The sequence below is a fragment of the Bos javanicus genome, chromosome 13, assembly GCF_032452875.1.
Source record: "Bos javanicus breed banteng chromosome 13, ARS-OSU_banteng_1.0, whole genome shotgun sequence".
Classification (NCBI taxonomy): Eukaryota; Metazoa; Chordata; class Mammalia; order Artiodactyla; family Bovidae; genus Bos; species Bos javanicus.
The window spans coordinates 57,957,120-57,976,470 of NC_083880.1; the positions used below are offsets into that span (position 1 = coordinate 57,957,120).

Consider the following 19,351-nt stretch of genomic DNA (forward strand, 5'->3'; position numbering starts at 1 on the left):
TCAAATTGCTTTTAATCCAATAAAGGGACAGAGAACTGGGGACAGCAGTGGTGGGCTTGGGAAGGTGCCTTAGAGCCGGCAGTTTCAGCCAATGTCTGTAAACCTGGCTTGTCCTCAATGTCTGAGACTTAGGAGAAATACTGAGGGTATGATGGGGCCACAGGCTTCCCAGGTGGCACTAGTGGTAAAGAACCCACCTGCCAATGCAGGAGACGTAAGAGATGCAGTTTGATCCCTGGGTCAGGAAGATCCCCTGGAGAAGGGCATGGCAACCGACTCCAGTGTTTTTGCCTAGAGAATCCTGTGGACAGAGGAGCCTGGTGGGCTACAGTCCACAGGGTTGCAAAGAGTCAGACATGACTGAAACAACTTATCACACACATGACAGGGACACGGGGACTGGATGGCTATCCTTTGATGACTTTATCATTCCTAACGGAGTTTGGAGTCACGTTTAGAACTGGCGATGTGACTGCAAAGAGAGGCTTAAAATACGACAGTGGGCCTTGGCTTGATTTTAGAGTCCTGCCCCCATACACATTTTCCTAACATTTTTGAAGAAGCATAAAGGTACATTTTTCCAGAAGTCCATAACACTCATTTTGTGTTTCTCCAAAGTTTTGCTATTTCTTTGCTTCTTTTTTTTTTTTTTCCCAACTACAATTTTATTTTATTTTTAAACTTTACAGAATTGTATTAGTTTTGCCAAATATCAGAGTGAATCCGCCACAGGTCTTTGAAGTGATCTTAGTGGTCAAATATTGCTAAGAAAACATAAGTTCAACTTGAAAAAAAAAAAAAAAGGAAGTCAAGACTCTGGGTACGATTTCTGAGGGCATTCCGTGTCTGATGCAGTGCATCCCATTTAGGACCCGGCAGGTTCTTAGGGAGCAGATTTGTCTTCTAAGCAGTGATGAAAGTTAATGGCAAATTGGTGTGGTTACTTTTTCAGCACAGCACCTTCTCTTGTTTAAAAAGGCCTCACCTAGAGATTGTCATACTGAGGTGAAGTCACTCAGAGGAGAAATATGACAGCCCTTATATGTGGAATCTCAAAAGAAATGATACAAATGAACTTATTTACAAAACAGAAAGAGACTCACAGACTGAGAGAAGGAACCTATAGTTGCCAGGGGGGAAGGGATAGTTAGGGAATTTGGGATGCACGTGTATTCTCTGCTATATTTAAAGTGGATAACCAACAAGGACCTACGGTACAGCCCAGGGAACTCTGCTCCATGTTGTGACAGGCTGGATGGGAGTGGAGTTTAGGGGAGAATGGATAGATGTATATGCATGCCCGGGTCACTTTACTGTGCACCTGAAGCTATCACCACATTGTTAATTGGCTGCACTCCAATACAAAATGAAAAGCTTGGAAAAAAAAAAAAAGAAAGCTTCCATTTCACAGCTGGGATTTTAACCCTGTATGGATTACCACCATTTTCAGTACCGTTTATATGAGGAAGCTTCGCCCCGGACTAGGAGGCTGAAACGCATCCTCTTAGAACGCCATAGTCAAAGAACCCCAGGAATGTGATGTGTGATGTTCAGACCAGTGCAGTAGTGGGGCTGCTGATTCCGGTCAACAGTCCAAGCTCCATTTGTTGGCCACACAGGGTGATTTCCTCTCCCACCCAGTCCACTTCTGTACTCTTTGCAGTGATTTTCCTGTTAGTGAAATCACGTAGATTCGTATTTGCACATTCATAAATGTGTCCTCAGCATCTTCATTTTTGTCATTCTGTCATCAGCCCCTTGTGGGGTGTGCCTTTCAATGTCACTGCTGATCCTTTACCCCATGAAAAGCTGCTCAACCTCACACACAGAAACCCCAAATTAAAACTCGGAAACCACGTGCATGCTTCTGATGAGCAAAGATCAAAAAGGTGGGCAAGGCAAGATGCTGGTGAAGGAACAGGAGGAAAGGAGGTAGTTCTGGGGCGACATGCCCCCATGTCCTCCGTAAGATGTAGAGTCACGGGGTCAAATTTTACACGCAGGCGTCCTTTCCCGTGGGGCTTCCCAAGTGGCACAGAGGTAAAAGAATCTGCCTGCCAATGCATGAGATGCTGGAGACGCGGGTTCTATCCCTGGGTCAGGAAGATTCCCTGGAGGAGGAAATGGCAACCTACTCCAGTATTCTGCCCTGGAGAATCCCATGGACAGAGGAGCCTGGCAGGCTACAGTCCATAGCGTCACAGAGTCGGATACAACTAAGTGACTACGCACGCACACAACGCCCTTTCCCAGGTCTCTTTCAGGAACTCTCTCCTGATATTCCAGCTCACTTACAGGGGCATTTGCTGCAGCTCTGTTTGCAGCAGTGAGACTAGAAATGACTTAGGTGCACCTCTCAGAGGGCTGGTTGAGAAAAATCACGCAGGGGAGACCCATGGAGCCATTCAGATGTGTGTGGCCACGAAATGATCTCTAAGACACTCTATAAAGTAGCGCTCAGGACAGGGAGGGGAGTGTGTGCTGCTGCTTGTAAGAAAACACAAGGGCTCTGCACACACAGGAGCACACAGAGGGCCTCTCTGGGGAGAGCTGAACAGGAAATGGGGTGTGGGGAGCCTGTGGAGAAGGGAAGCGGGTTTTGGACTGGAGGACACTGAAGAGGAGCTGTCTACTCTTCGCTCTTGCATGAAGCCTTACCGTTTGCATGTGTTCAGTTCAGTTCAGTCACTCAGTCGTGTCCGACTCTTTGCGACCCCATGAATCACAGCACGCCAGGCCTCCCTGTCCATCACCAACTCTGGAGTTCACGCAAACCCACGTCCATCGAGTTGGTGATGCCATCCAGCCATCTCATCCTCTGTCGTCCCCTTTTCCTCCTGCCCCCAATCCCTCCCAGCATCAGTCTTTTCCAGTGAGTCAACTCTTCGCATGAGGTGGCCAAAGTACTGGAGTTTCAGTACTTTTGAAACTTTGCATGTGTAACTTCCTCCAGAGGTCAAATGTTCTCATTAATGTTTTAACATGAAAACACTGGAAGATGGAGACTATCTGCCACCACTTAAAAGACCAACGCCACCCCAGTGTGCAGGCTTGGAGGAAGTTTACACCAGTGAGTAATCAATAAGTCAACAACAAACTCCTCCCCTGACAGGGAAACACAGGGCTGCAGGCCTGGTCACCATGCTGAAGCTCTCTGGGCAAAAAGTTTCCTCATCAGCAAAATGAGAAGTTTGACCTAAGTCGTTCTGTAAGGCTGTTTTCGGGCACAAAATATCTGATTGTTCATTTAAACCAATTTTGTGTTCCCAAGGAACAGTAAGAAAGCTAGTGATGGGCTCTAGTATCTGGTCTAAATGCTCTTAGGCCATCCATTCCAAATAATTTTACACTGAAGCATCCTTCAAATACATTCAGAGCACAGAATTTATTGAACATAACACGGAGACGGCTAGTACGGAAAGTTCACGCCTCGGCAGGGCAGGTTTCATCAGGCTGACATGGAACATGTGAGAACATGCTATGAATGGCTCCTTTGATCTGGACACTAAGGAAACCCACCCCCTCCCCTTTGGGAGGTGGAAAATCAGCCACGAAACCATGCATTTATTACACATCAGATAACCAACACATACCATGGTAAAGAGTCCTCTCCTACACCAACTTTTTAAATGCATTCCACGTCAAAACGGGTCATACAACTTAAAATACATAAGAACGATGAAAATGAAAGCATTCTAAGACATGTCTTAGAATACTCAATCCCCAAAATGTTAACATATATCGAAGTCAGGATAAAAACCCTCATCACAAACTGCAGAGATCTTTTTTTTCAAGACAGGGAGATGTAAGCTATGGAAAGAACAGCATGTGTTACTGAAACTACTTATTTTCACAGAGAGAGAGGAGGTGAAGAGAACATTTAAATAAAAATAGATCATTTTGAGTTTCTTATAAGAAGTTCCAAATGGCAGGAGCTTATAAATTGTGTTTTTATAAGGAAACGCTAGTAAGAGAAATGAGAACCAAATGCATTTTGCGTGTTTCTCTCTACGTAGAAGAGTGAGTCAGTTCACTGAGGCTGCTTACGAATGAAAAACACAAAACGACAATCATCCCTGTTGAGTAGTTTCTCAGCATCTCACTCAGGCTCTGACACTGAGAAGGTAAACTGACCGATGTTTGCTGAGTGAGGGCTGGTGAAGAGCAAGCGGCGGTTCTTGTGCACATGGTGTCAGTGGGACAGACAATAAACTCTGACCTTTGAATCCAAAGAAAATTATCAATGGAAAAAAAGAGATATTTTTAAATGAATGCTGCACTAGAGGCTCACAGATGAATTTAGTTTACTTCTAAAATACAAAGGAAAGATGGCAATGCAGGCACCCAGTTCATAAAAAGAACCAGACCTTTCTGTATTACGTGGAAAAATGTCGAGTCGATGTGGGAAACACACACGCTAATTTATTATCTTAAATCACAAAAACTATGCATTCTTGTTAGCACTAAGCCTTAATGAAATCGTGTTAAGATATCTGATTTGTCTCCCTTAGTCGGCAGTTGCTGAAGGGCAATGAACAGATAATGTAACCTTTTCTGTTCTGGCCAGACTTGTTGGGCGTCAGTCAAACAAAACCCTCAGGGGCTACAGCCGCACCTGCGGAAGCCAGGGCCAAGCTCCCTTGGCTCAGGACACAGAGGTGGGCAGGACAGGAAGCCAGCACCTGTCCTGCCCCCGCATCTCTGAGCCCAAGGATTAAACACACATCCACCCTGCGGTTTGACAGAGTAACTGTAACAGGGCATTGTCACAGGATCAATGTTTTCTGGTTTAAAAATAAACATCAGTATTTATTCAGCAGCAGCAGACTATTCATATTACCCCACCATACTGTTTTATTCAACTGACATCTTTTAATCAAAGCAATCCATATCATGGCAACATTCCCAGGTATCATAATTGCAAGTATTTATGGCAAGTTAGATGATAATAGCTTTATTTCTGTTGCTAGTTCTTTCTTTCTTCCCTCCCGATTGGGTTTTCTAATGAGTTATTTCCATTAAGAACACCTAAAATCATTATAGTCATTGAGACAACTGCTCACCCACCTCTACCAGCTTCACTTTTAACTATTACACACAACTGTTTATGTGTGTTCATGTCTTCTAAGTTTTCCAAAATACCTCTGTAATGACAATAAAAGTGAAATCTTTGCTTTTCATGGTGGGGTTACAGTGAACAGAGGGAGGTCGGGTCTGCCGACTTGGGGGTGGGGGACCTTGTGCACCCTGACGTTCCTGGAGGCCGAGTTTCATGTGCACCAGGTATGCGGCTGACGAAGATTCAGACGCAGGAGGAAGTGGGTTAGTGAATTTATCTTGCTGGGGGTGCACTTCCACAGCCTCCCTGGCCTGCCTGTCAGCTGAGGCGCTTTAGTGGGGTCTGCTGTGGCGGCCCCCCTTCGGTGATTTCCCGGAGGGGTCTGGGACCAGCGGCTGTGCGGCTGTAATCCCCAGCAGGCCCCTTCTGTGATGCTGGTTTTTAATGCTGGTTTTTGCTTCACGTTTCACTTACAAGTTATGTAAAGCCTCCACGGAAAGCCTCATCATCACCTTGTGAGACAGACTAGTCATTTTCTTTCTCAAGCCCCCAAATTCATTCCCCAGGAGCATCACACAGCAATCTTCAGGCAATGAGAAAATGGAAAATGCATGTATCTTCACTGTCTGAAGTGTGTTTAGTTTCCAAAAGAAAAATAAAGAAGCATCTGAATGAGAGTCGTGACTCCGTCTGCTTTGTATGTAAAACCAACTACAGAAGGGATGAAGGCAAACACAGACAAGGTGCCTGAAGGGCCCGTGTTGCTGAGATGGGCCCCCGCTAATTCACCGAGGCCTTTCTTACCGCCCCTCTGAGGGGTTTTTGAAGCTGAAACAGCGTCTTAGAGACTTAGGCCCTCGCAGGAGGCTTCCCAGAGACTAACTTCGTTCCAAACTAGAGGTTCTAAGAAGTCGTTCCATTTAACCTCATGGAGGCTTCACTTCCTCTTGGGCAAAACAGAACCCTTGCTCCCCAATGTATCCCAGTTGTCATGAGGATTGAGTCAATGAAGGAGCAGAGAGGAAATGCTCTGCGCGGGGTGGCGAGGGCATCCTCACAGCAGCGACTTTCCTTGCAAGGTTACCATCAGAGAAGCTCTGAAGAAGGCTTTTAAAAAACAAGAATATTCTCCAAATCCAACTAGGCTGGGAACTCTGAGGGACCCCACTTCTCATGGGGCACAGGGGGTCCCGAGTGCCCTTTCTGGTCTTGTGGGACCTGCTCGCCCAGCTGGAGTCATCAGTCCAACAGTGTGGCGGACCTCCTGAACACAACCCCATTCCTGCTCACATCTCAGCACCAGCGACTGCCACCCAAGGTTCACTGTGCAAGGTCTCCAGAGAGGGAACTCTGGTGAGTGAATGAATTACTTAGGGCTCCTCCTGCTCCAGCCCCACAGCCTCAACAGGAAGGGGCCATGAGACAAGCTGCTCCCGCCCCAGGCCCCAGCGAGACGCATGTCAGTGAACTGCCATCACCCACAGGGGGTGCAGTGGCCTCTCCACCTGCCAATGCGGATGTGACTCAAGTGTTCAAGGTGACTTTCAAGTCCACATCCACCTCTCTCGGTATTTTTTTACCAACAATTTCACAAACAAACTGTAAACAAAAACTTGTAAATGAGCCAGTTCTTTAGAAAAGGAACTGAAAATGATAAACGGCATTCTATATTGGCGTGGATCCTGAGTTTGCAAATATATTTTTGTGTGCAAAAAAAAATAGACACCATTTGAAAAATGTTAAGCTACTTACATATGGTATATATGCTACACACACACAGCCTGTTTGCAAATTAATTTGAAAGGCTATTTAGCTGTGAGCTATCACTGCATTCAGTTATATCTGACTCAACACAGCCTGCAAGTCCAATAGCGATACTTTCCAATAGCAATTCTTTTCCTGGGATTCGTTTGAAAGCATTTAGGTTTTCACGGATCACTGGAGGTTCTTCATTTTTTCCCCCTTCTGTGTTATATAGGTATAAGCTGTCTCTCTAGGCATAAACTGTCCACTGGTAAAAATCAATTTTGATTTTATCAGTATTTATTACCGCTGGTGCCAGCAGTTTAGACGACTAGAGAGAAGGAAAACATGCAAACTAGGAGGAGAAAAAAAAAAATTAAAGCCAGGTCCTCATGCCTACAAACAACACAGCCTGCTGATCTTTAAGAGGTATTCCCTATGGTGCCAAGGGAGCCTAAATTATCAATTATCAATCAATAAAAATTTATAGGACTCTGTTACTGCTTGTAATCTCTTTTGTTATCTGTGAGCTCGGGGGTGGGTATTTCTAAACCAGGGAGGGCACTGCCCTCACAGGTGCTATGAGCAGTAACTAGGGCTGCAGGCACTGGAGCAGCCTGACCGTGCCCGCCCAGCCTCCCTTTCCAGCCGACACTCCAACCAGCTTCAACCTAGCTTGTTCCAAGCCAGTTTATTCCAATGACTTGACTCTCACCAGCTCAGGACAGAATAGTCTACGGGCAGGACCACCATCTACCTGCCTCACTCTCAATTTCCAGGAAAGACACCCAAAATCTGCACACTCTTCCAGGCTCAAGATCTTGAGTGTCCCTGGCTCTTAAAATAATGAACCAGAGCGGTAGCTGACCAGGGTCACTGACATGAGGTCTGGTCTTCCCATCACTACCTTCTCTCCCTGGTGGGGGTTCCCTTCTTCCACTCAATCAGAAAGTTCAACAAACTAACAGGTGTTCACCAAGTCCTAACCCCTAAAACGGCCAAGAGGTTTAATAAGATGACTAGTTAGAAGAGACAACCTTGGATTTTAAATTTTGATTTTAGGTCACACACACACAAATAGCCCACATCCTCTGAGACGCAGATTTCCTTTTTCTAGATGTACACAAAATACTAAGTCATTTTCAAATACCTGAAACACAGGTGCCCCAAACACTCTTTTTGAGAACTTAAGACACTTGATACAGGCACCAGCAAATTTGTCTCATGGGCCAGATCCCAGCAGCTGTTCTTGTGAATAAAGTTTTATTGGCACACACGGCAACCTCCTTGAAGGAAAAGTCTTCCGACTCCTGATCTAAGGAAATGGGACTGCACTACAGCCACAAGCACTATTTGTGCGTGCTCAGGCACATCCAACTCTTTGAGACCCCATGGACTGTAGCCAGCCAGGCTCCTCTGTCCATGGGATTCTCCAGGCAAGAAACTGGAGTGGGTAGCCATTTCCTCCTGCAGGGGATCTCCCTGACCCAAGGACTGAACCTGCATCTCTGGAGGCTCCTGCACTGGCAGGCAGGCTCTTTACCGCTGAGACACCTGGGAAGTCCCAGGCATGATGTGAGGCCCTCCGAAGCACTGCCCTTTCAAGGCCAGGAGTTGCAGCAGATTTATCACACAAAGATTAACCTGCTGCAACTGCTACACTTAACAGAAGCTGGCAGAACACACACACTTCCCTGCTCAGTCTTCTCACCCCTTTTCTTAAGTATCTGGATCCACACGGAATGGACACTGGAGACTTAACTTATAACTGCTGGCAGGGATTCCACAGCTTCATGCAATGGGTCTGTGGTTGGGAACTAGGTCTGTTCAATGTTTACCAAGAGTGCTCAGCATGTAAACATACGTGTTTCTCATCCATAGGGTCATTTTTCTTTTTAGATAGGGGTCATTTTTAAATCAACCTTCCAATGACAAAATAATAATGATAAAAATAGTAAGTACCCCCAACCCACTTAGCAAAAGTGACAAAATGACAAAAGATCTCTTAATTTGGGGGCTTTATTTTTTTTTTTTCTTTTTAAGATGCTACATAGTCAAACAGAATTGGATTGGTCTTTTACGGCATAAAATTAATTCACAGTCAAGCTCTCCATCACTACTTGACGGCTCATCCAAAGTTCCTCTCGAAGCCCCTCCCGCACCACCCCCCACGCCCCGGCCCCGCCTAGCTGGCTCCCTCTCCCCGGCCCCTCTGCTGCCTGCCTCTCTCGCCCTGATTCCAAGTCAGGGCTGCCTGGGAAGGTCAGGACCACACTGGGGCATGGGTGCTGAAGTGTGGGTGGTGGTGAGAAGCAGAGAAAGACAGCACAGGGACGGCTACCCTTTCCCCTAGACAGTGACCTCGAGCTGACTGCCGCTACTGAGAGTCCTCTCCCCACGGTGCCTATTACTTATCTACACAGAAAACATTTCCTGGCAGTTGTTCTCCAACGTTCTCACAAGCACACCTCCGTGTGTGTGCGCGCGCGTGCGTGCGTGCACATGCGCGCACACAGCCCTGAACCTTCGGCAGCAACGCCAGCTTCACTCCATGGTGTTAGGTAGCACAGGTGGGTTTTAGGCCACAGAATTAATTATAATCTTGTGACAGAAGACATGAGATGAAATACATTATATAAGTTAAATATGCATTAAACATCTCTGAATAATAATTCAATCTCACTACATGAACCAATAGTTATCTAGCTTGGTCCCTTGAAGAGAACAGCATTCAATGACTTTGACTTCCAGAGCGTCGGGTCAATCAGCAACACACACTCCCCACTGCTGATGAGCACAGCCGATGCTGCCACAGCGCCGTTCTTGGTGCCTTCAGGCCCTGTTCATCAGTCCCCAGGAACTGATGGCCGGGGTGGGCATGGAGAGGCTGCCCACAGTGAGTGAGTGGCACGGGGAAGGACATCGACAGGGTGGGCTCCAGCTTCCTAGAGGCCAGCACCAACAGACAGGGAAGAGTGTCATGTTTGCAGAGAGGAAATCCAGCAACGTGGACCAAGGCTATGGACGCTTAAAATGACATTTACAACATGCCATTACCATTTAATCATGGTTTCCCTTGTCATTAATAAGGTTCACTCTTTGCCCCAATCATTTACTATGCATTTTAAACTTTCTAAAAGATTGTTATATTATGTTCTATTTGTGTGTGTGTGTGCATGTGTGCACGCGGGCGCACACAAGCGGGGAGGGGTAATTTAAAGGCAAGACCTGTGAGATGTCATCATACATTAATTTCTCTTTACACATGGTTATGATAAATTTAAATCCCACACTATGGCGGACCCATCAATCCAATCCCCGGCTCGCATGCTGCCTCTACAAGGCGATCTTCCCTATGATCACGCCAACGATGAAGAAGAGGACGACGAGCGCCAGCAGCCGGGTGCTCAGGCCCTCCTCCTTCCCAGCCACGGCTGACGCGGGAGCAGGGCTGTTGCTCTGTGCTGTCTTCCTCATCCGAAGGCCGTCTTCCTCCTGCGGAGCAAAGACACATTTCAAAGACAGTCCAAGGCACCAGAAGCGGAAGGCAGCTGTACAGCTTAGCAGAGGTTTGGTGGGGGCTGGGGAGGGGGTGGGCAGGGAGTTACGCCCAGACTCCATCACACGATATGGTCCCCACCTCCTCATTTTGCAAATGGAGAAACAGCCTACAGAGAAGAGACTGGCTTGAGGTCCCTCTTCCTCCATGCATCCACCACAGTCTGCTGGTCCCTTTGTCTAAGGCAGGGCACTAATGTGGTTCTCTGAGATTTATAGAAAAAAGTTCTTCACAGAAAAGAATCCCAAGAAATGACCAAGTAGGGGACCTGGATGCTTTTAAATGTAGAGCTCCATGGTTGATACTTGGTGAGTTACATGGAGACTGCTGGACTGAAAATGGGATGTCTGTAATATCAAAGTATAACTGAACTGCATAACACATCTCAAATATTTTCTATTTAATGCATGGAATTTCTACCAAAGAAGAAACAATCTTTTTCCTACACATGAAGATAACTTGGCCACATTTTCCCCACCTACACAGACCTGTGAGAATTGACACTTTTCCTTTCTTCACAATCCCAAATAGGGCACACATCAAGGCCTTCCTGTTCTAATTACCCTCAATCCATCCCTGACACCCTCCACAACAGCTGCACTTTCTTTTCTTCTCCTTCAGTTCGTTCACACTCATCAAGTGTCTGATAGATCTGACGACAAGAGACAGCCAGCCCCTTGTGCCCACCTCCCATGACACTCAAGGCCACGTCTGTGGGATTATCAGTATCTGTGGCTGTGTCTTCCTGGCTACTCTGGGGCTTATCTTAAGGGCAGGGACCACCCATGTCTGTATCCCACAGTGCTGGGCACACAGGAGGGTCTTAGGAAATGTGTGGCCAAATCAAAGTATGAAAGAACACAAAACAAGAAATCCTTGTTTTGCAAGATGAAGAATCTTCTAATGTCAAGACTGGTCTGATAATATTTTAAAGACACTTTGCTCGTGGGGTATGGCCAATATTGCTGTGTGCTGATAAATGACTGGTGCTATTCGATTAACTTAAAAAAAAAAGGGGGGGCACAGCAAAATACAGCATTTATTTTATTGGGTTTATATAGAAGCTATTTCCACCTATTTATCACTTTAAATGGCACAGAAGAGAAATACATTCAAGAAGAAGCTTTAGGCGTATCTTAGACTTTTAGCCAAAAGTAGAGTGTCAGCTTCATAATTTACTCCATACTAACAGCAGTCACTGAATGAGGCAAATCATGATTACTGCAGAGAAAGACGAGGATGCCACTTCCTAAACCCTGCTGGCCCCGCTGTGTCTCCTCCCTCATCAGAGTAAGAGAAGGAAGAGTCACCTGCAGTGAATTTATGGTGTGTACCTGGTGCTATGCAGTCAGAGTGACAATCTATGGTGGCTGGGGACATGATCAAGATGAAAAGAACAGATCGGCCTCAAGACTTAAGCTGCAACAAAAGATCCTACAATCAGATGTTCAGAAACACTCTCTTTAATCCTGTGTATGAAAGGCATACTTTCAACACTGGAAGGGGCCTTAACAGGGTTTTGCAAACACAGGCCAGAAGCCGCTGTGACGGACAAAGTTACACAGAGTGTCCAAGTCTGGCTGGTCACTTCCACACTACCGCAGGCCTCCAAAGCCAAGAGTAGCACACCTGCCTCGCTCCAGCACCAGTGCAACCTCACCCCCCAACGCCAGGGCCACCCTGCAAAGCCAGGGCCACTCGCCAGGTCTAGGGCCACAAGCTGGAGCCCCTGGTTCTCTGTAATCTCCCCCATGGATGTGACAGCACCCCAGCTCCAGTCTCCTGACCATATTGATAGAGGATGAGACCCTACTGCTGATCTATTTAGGATACTAAAAAATCAGAATGATGATTGCCTTGAAACAGAATACAGATCAGTCTTTACTCTCTTCAAAAAGATTCTCATCCAATGGGGATGGAACAGGGGCTTGAAAATGTGAATTCAAGATAACCATTGTTGTTTTTTTAATTTCACTTTACACTAATGGATTTCTTGTTTGTCTGCTGTCTTTTTATGAGGGGACAAGAGTTTAAATAGTTGAAAAACTACTGCTCAAGGGACAATGGTTCTTAATTTGGGATGCATGTAGGCGTGTGTCCAAGGATTATTTTGAGAACCTTAGGAAAGGTACAGAAACTTCAGCCTGGAGGAAAAACATGCAAATACAAGACAACTCCACAAATTCGGTGTTCAACCTTCTCACCCAAGACCACAGTAGCAAGCCCCCATTCCCTGGAGATGATCAGGAAATAAACTGCCATTACCTTGAACTGCTTGTTCTCCTCCCGAAGTCTCTGGACTTCGCTCTGCAGCCTCTTACACTCTTCCATCACCTTCTTAACTTCAGTGTCATCCAAGGAGGAACTCAGAGCTTTAGACACCGTTGGTGTTTCTGTCTTTGATGCAGTTGTGGGTATAATTTTATTTATTTCTACATCATGCTGTTCAGAAATAAATGAAAGCCCAAGTGTCACCAACCACGTATTAAAGGACTTCTTCATGCAAAGTAAAGTAGTTCTCAGCAGACACCACCCAAGGCAGCGTTTCATCCAAACTGTACAATGTCACATTTACTTTTAAAACGGATCACTTTATCACCTAGTATCTTCATAATCTAAAACTGGGCTCCAGAAATTATAGATGAGGGCAAATATTGAAGTCTGGCTGAGACTAATACTTCAAAGAAAGAGAAAAGGGCCCGTGCGCACTGCACTATCAAATTCCTGCCATGAAAAATCAGCAGAGCATAGCTGTGCAAGCTCAGGAATCATCAACCACAAATTACCGTCACTACAAAGACACAAACATCCCCCAGACTGGCTGGGCGGGAGCAGAAGGCCAGAGGGGACGTGACCCAGAGGGTGATCTGTCTCCTGAACTTAGACAACTGCAGAGATGGGATGAAAGTGCAACAAATTCAGTGTCTACGGTATTTCAACCTGGGGAGGCAATGTGTTCCTCACTTACCCAGCCACGACTGTGCTGTGACCCCCTCTGGAGACCCACTGGGGATGAGTGAGTACGTGGGGGCAGGGGAAGCACGGAAGCCCTCGGGGGTCCATGCGGCAAACGGAGAACAGCGAGCTCTACCCTTAGTCTCCCAGGGGAGAGGAGTGAGGCCCTGGCAGGCAAGACCTCAACACACAGAGCTAACCTCCAAGTGCACAGCTGGGGCCAGAATACAGTCCTCAACTATACATAACTGGCAGAACACGCTGTGGCAAGAGGGAAGGGAAAAAGGAAAGACGACCACCACTCTTTCAAAGAAATGGGATAGTGATGGTGGTCAATTAGTGAGCCAGAAAAAAATGCTAAGTAGTTTTGACACAAAGCATCAGCATTCCTGGAGATCGTTATGGATAATGTTGAGAGCTTGAACATTTCTATTCCCACCACCAGCTATTAACAGCCAGGGTGGTTTAATATTCTGCATGGGTTTTAAACTGTGTTAACACAGTTTAAGTTTTTTGACTAGGGTGAAGGGAGGTCCATGCCAACCAGGCTCATGCTTTGGTTTCACACAAAGAAAAGTGAGCCGGCAGCTGGGAGGGAGTCACTTCTTACCCTCAGTGCTCAGGCAGCATAGGGGGTGATTCTCAACGAGAACTGACTCTGCCTCAGGAAGGGCGTACCGGGCGACATGCAGAGACGCTTCAGGTTGCCACGACCAGGGACGCTACTGGGGTGAGGTCAAGGGTGCCGCAGCACACCCTGCAAGGCACAGGACAGTCCCACAGCGAAGGGCTCCTGGCCCGAAAGCTGGCAGGGCTGAGGGTGAGAAACCCTCATCTAAAAGCACATTTTGACTGAAGAGAATCTGGAGTTCAAGAGGTAGACAGTTGGTGCTCAGTGCAGACAGGGAAGCCTGCAGACAGCACTGAACAGGAGGAGCTGCGCGCTCACCACCACCTGTCCATCAAGCACCAGGATAAATGGCAAATTATTCCGTTTTTGTCTTTCCCACTGTTAAATATTACAGCAACCTAGAGCTTTGCCCAAGTCAAAGAAGCTCTTCGGACTTTATGACATTTCAACAGGTTCTGCTTTTCAAAGGCAAAAAAATGTTTCAATGAGTTCTTTCTGTGAATCTTCCAAAGGCAGATTTCACAAAGGCCCACTTATTTGTTGACTTCAGCTTATTTTTCTCTTCATACATCAGAAGAAGGAAAATAATTTGCCAACTTAAATCTTGGTTTTGCAGGAGATGGTATGCAAATAAGTATCAGCTTGCAACATTCAATTATTGTTAACTATAAACATACTTACTGGTTTATCATTTTCTGCTGGCAATTCAAACACACATCTAAGTTTTGAATCCATAAGGTCTTCCGGTTTTGCCTCCTTCCACTAAAACAATTTAAATTCAATAATCAGGATATTATAAAGCTGCTAGAAGAATGATTTTCTTCTTATAACTGACAATTTCAGAAAAATACGCTTAATGAGAAAGCCCTGATGTACATCAAATAAAGAACTTAAGTCTGCTGAGATTTCAATATTTTTAACGTGACAAGATTAAATACACCAGCTCCCCTGAATATTGATTATTCTTCACCAGCCCCAGTAATGCTGCCTGACTCCTCTGTGTCCACCAACGCTCCTTGTCGCCAGGCTGTGAAAAGCACACAGGACAGAGAAGACCACCACTGGACCCAGAGGAATCTTCTAGCCTGCATCTGGATGGCCTAAGGACATCTGGGCTCTCCTTAAGAAAATACAACTTACTTTGCAGGGCATGTCTTTCTAAGCAGAAGCCCATACTACTTGGAGGTGCTTTTAGAACACTGCCAACTACCAGCAGGGCATGGGAATGGGAAGGCCACACTCTCTGTGACCCCTACTGTCTGGGCTGACCACCACTCCCTCAGCCTGCTGGTAGGAACATGTTCCTGATTAAATCCATGTTCTGGGAGGAGGCACTCCTGGCTTACTGCTCCTCGTTTTGGCAGAGGAGAACAGGAATCCCAGATGTCCTGAGAATTACAGAGTAAACCAACATAGCAAGAAGGTGATACAGCAAAAGGAACGAATTCCCCCACCCTGACCCCAGAACCATGCAGGAGGCAGAGAGAGCAACAGGTACCAAAAGTCAAAAATGGGAAATTATCTCTGTGTCAAGCAAAACAGGAACGCCAAAGTAAGCCATGGTGGGCACAGTCATGGAGCAGCATGCCATTCAAGGGATACCGAAGAGTGTTTAATTACATGGGGAAAATTCACAGGGTATAAATGAAGAAACCGCAAGCAGTCTTTTAAGTCTGCTCCTCTGCGCGCGCGCACACGTGCGCACAGATACATGCGTGTGTGTGTGCGTGTGGTAAGACCGCTTCTCTGCACATGCGCACACACACGTGTGCACAGATACATGCGCGTGTGTGCGCATACGGTAAGACCGCTCCTCTGCGCGCGCACACACACGTGTGCACAGATACATGCGCATGTGTGAGCGTACCGTAAGACCGCTCCTCTGCACGCACACACACGTGAGTACAGATACATGCGCGTATGTGCGTGTACCGTAAGACCTTCGGGCAAGGGTCATCTCAGTGTGCTGGAAGTCGCCGCGTGAAAGCCTGCTGGCAGGCAGGCAGTCCAGTGATCTTCGAGGGTCTGACTGCTCTGCGTATCACAGACCACCCCTTACCCACCGGGGCAGACGTGCTCTGCACTGGACAGAGGTGGCAGTCACCACCCTAACCACATAATCAGACCTGGTGTCACCAAAGGAGGGACATGATGCACAAAGGACACTGCCTTGCAAAAAACCAAAAATACCGAACCTGAATTTAGTCATGAGGGAATCATTTGATAAATCCAGAATGTGGGACATTCTACAAGGCACTTGGTCTGGACTGTAAACAGGATGAGTGTGCACTAGTAGAACACCAACGAAAGGCCATCTCTTGAACTGGGAAATGCTAATATGGGCTTCTCTCTTAAACACATTATTGAATTAATGTTAAGCCTCTTAGCCACGAGTGACAGGCTACTCAACAGAACTGAGTCTATGAAAGAGCCTGCCCTTGTTACAATGCATTCAGGGATGGTGAAGTTTCATGAACAGTGCATCTTACAGTTAGGAAACTCAGCAAAAAACAAAGTTTAGGACAGAGAAGAAGCAAACGTGGCAAACTGTTAAAAGGTGATCTTAGTAAAGGTTAGAAGAATAGGCACTACTGTTTTTTCAACTTTCAGTACATCAAAAATATGAAGAATAATATTTTAAAGTAAAGAAAAAGCACCAGGCTCTCACTAACAGTGGTTGGGTCTAGTATGAACAAACTACAGGTCACATAGTTTTATTTTTGCTTGTTTGTATGTATCCCAGATTTCCAACAAAGTACATCTCATTTTTTAATTGTTATGAACATTATCACGAAAGAAAGTAAAATTCACTTTTACTGTACACTGAGGCCTGGCCTGTAGCAGCACTCAGGTAAGACAGCTGCCAGACACTGCCTCGCGCTCTACACACAGCACATTTAGTCCCACGACAGCCCTGGGAACTAGGTTTTTTCCCCCATTTTGCACATGACCAAACCCTCAAGAAAGTTAATGAAAACTGCCCAAGGCCACAATGTTAGTAAAAGGCAGAGTCAGCTTCACACTCAAGACACCCAAGGCCATGCTCTTTCACCAAGCCATGCAGCGAAGCCAAACAGAACATATTCTTGGAGAGTCCACGTGGTGCATTTGCCATACATTTTTTTGATCACACAAGGTAACTTGAAGTGACACACCATGTTCCAGGAAGTGAAAGCAGTGAATGTATCCATAATTATTTCTATGAGAAGGAATGTTAACACAAAGCCTATGATCGCTGGTCTCTGTGAAACCTCAAATGTCTCATTTACCCCTCACTTCCTGCCCAGGAGTTACACGGAGTTAAGCATGAAGGTGGTCAGCTATGCTTTTCTAAAACTGAAAGAAATGGCTGTGTGGTCACACAGGGGCCTGAAGGTAGGATGTGTACTTCAAATAAAACTTTGAAAGAGAAAAAAAATAACATAGTGTGAATCCTAGCTAACTCGAATTTGTAGGCATTCCTCGGACAACACCAGTCTCTAAGTTTCACTTGATGATCTGGAAAGTGGTGAAAATGTTGAGGCAGTCCTGCCCTTCTTTTCCAAACTGTGAGGACTAGACAGTCTGCCCTCCCTGAGCTGTGGATATTAGGGGTCTATCAGTATACTGAGACTCTCACAGCACCAGGATGCCTGCTGATTGATTCACGCGTGTAAAAAGCTGGGGGTAGAACTGCCATTATAATCATCTTCTAGAAAAATCAATACAGGGGAATGGCTGTGAGGCTCTGTCCCCATGGCGACCAAAGTCCGTGGACGCTCAAGTCCTTCATAGAAGATGCTGCCGCTGCCAGCACTTCACACCCACAGAGCAGAACCCAGAGCAATGGAGGCCCAACTATAAGGTATCAACTACTTATTTTATGAAAATGAAGTCAACTTATTTTTACCAAAATGAAAAGATGGAGTTGAACACATATTTAAGGGGAGGAGGGTGGAAAAATTGAAGGAATCTGGGGGCGGGGCCGGGGGGGGGGGAGGCAGGGATACAACAATAAAAACACAAAGAATGGCACTTACTAGAACCAAGCAGGGCGAAAAAAGCCTAAAGGATTGAAGGATATTTAGTATTCAACTCTCCCGCATCCCTCTAGATTCTGGGGGATCGGGAGGAAGAGGCAGAAAGCGTTTTCTAGAATAAAAATTGCCCTTATCTGTAGGGGGAGGGAAGGGGGTGAAGGTAGAGAACCCTTAGACCATTCAAGACACAACCCACCAGAACAAGGAACTGCTGAAGGAAACCAGAAGAGTCAGATACCAGAAAAGTCAGAAGAGTGTTCTAAAAGTTACATAAAATGTTAAAATCAAAGTTCTAGAAACCCATAAAGGCAGTCAAAGTACAAACCTCCTGAAAAGCACCATTCCCCTTTAAAAACAATTTTGACATATTTTGAAATGCATGCACCCACAATTCTGCACCTATTTTTTTTTTTTTAATTACTGGAGAAAAAAAAAAAGCATTCAGTACTTACTACTGCTTCCATATCAGAAGTGTCAGTTGGAGCAAACATAGACTGAACCATAAACTTGTGTTTACTTTTCTCATTGGGATCATAATCGAAAGGCTGTAACATCACTGAGAAAGAAAATATTTCATTAGGAGGGTCAGAGCTTGGTTACCGGCAACCATTTGTTACATTAATACTTGCACTTTGGTGGTAAAGCAGTTCACCAGGACATTCTTCTCTGAGCCTCATGAAGCCCCTGGTGAAGTGAGCACTTCGAGATGAGCAGCCTCTTCCCCACCCTTCGGGTCTCAGACCTCAGGTCAGGGACATGAAGGGACCTGCCCGAGGTCAAACAGCAGGCAGTGGCAGAGCCGGGACCGGGGCTTAGGACCCAGGTCTTCAGACTCGCAGCCCCTGATCTGCCACCATGGCACACCTGACCCAACAACTGCCACAGGCCTTGCATCCAGGTCAACCAGATACAGACATCTGTACCTGTTCTGCTCAGGAAAGCACCCGCCAACGATCTCCTCAAGAACTAAGGACGGTCCACATCTGAGGAGCAGTTCAGGCATCTCTCTGTGCTATTCTCCATGTCAAGATCGTCATGGTCATACTTCAAATACAATTTTGCCAAGGATGTTAGAGAATTTTTACAACCCACACCCTCACAGCATGGAGAAGACCCCATCAGCTTTCACAACCTTTCTCCCAAGAACCTAGAGGACTCTCCCTTGCAGGCTCCCTGGACCAAGCACATCCACAGACTGAGGGGCTGTCCTATTCTGGCCAGCCTCCCCAGGACCTGCCACCCTATCCCACTGAATGACGGCTGCTTTACAACATGAGGTTTCCTACAAGGCTTTGAGAAACCACACATCTAGTTGAGCTCCCTGAAACCTAACTTGCTCACACGCAGGGAAAGCCTGCTGTAGCCCTGATGAGTGACGAGCTCCC

At 46.2% G+C, this 19,351-nt stretch overlaps 1 protein-coding gene across 1 annotated transcript in view; it reads right to left on the reverse strand.

Annotated features, from left to right (window-relative positions):
- Positions 1-8,803: 8,803 nt before the first annotated feature.
- The window catches only part of VAPB (VAMP associated protein B and C), a 47,535-nt gene continuing 36,987 nt past the window's right edge, over positions 8,804-19,351 (reverse strand). Inside the window, exons 3-6 of the mRNA XM_061437047.1 lie at positions 18,419-18,522; positions 14,629-14,709; positions 12,627-12,803; positions 8,804-10,297 (exon numbers count right to left, since the gene is read on the reverse strand). Of these exons, the coding sequence (XP_061293031.1) occupies positions 10,139-10,297; positions 12,627-12,803; positions 14,629-14,709; positions 18,419-18,522 (521 nt within the window). The 3' untranslated portion in view covers positions 8,804-10,138. The remainder of the gene's footprint in view (positions 10,298-12,626; positions 12,804-14,628; positions 14,710-18,418; positions 18,523-19,351) is intronic.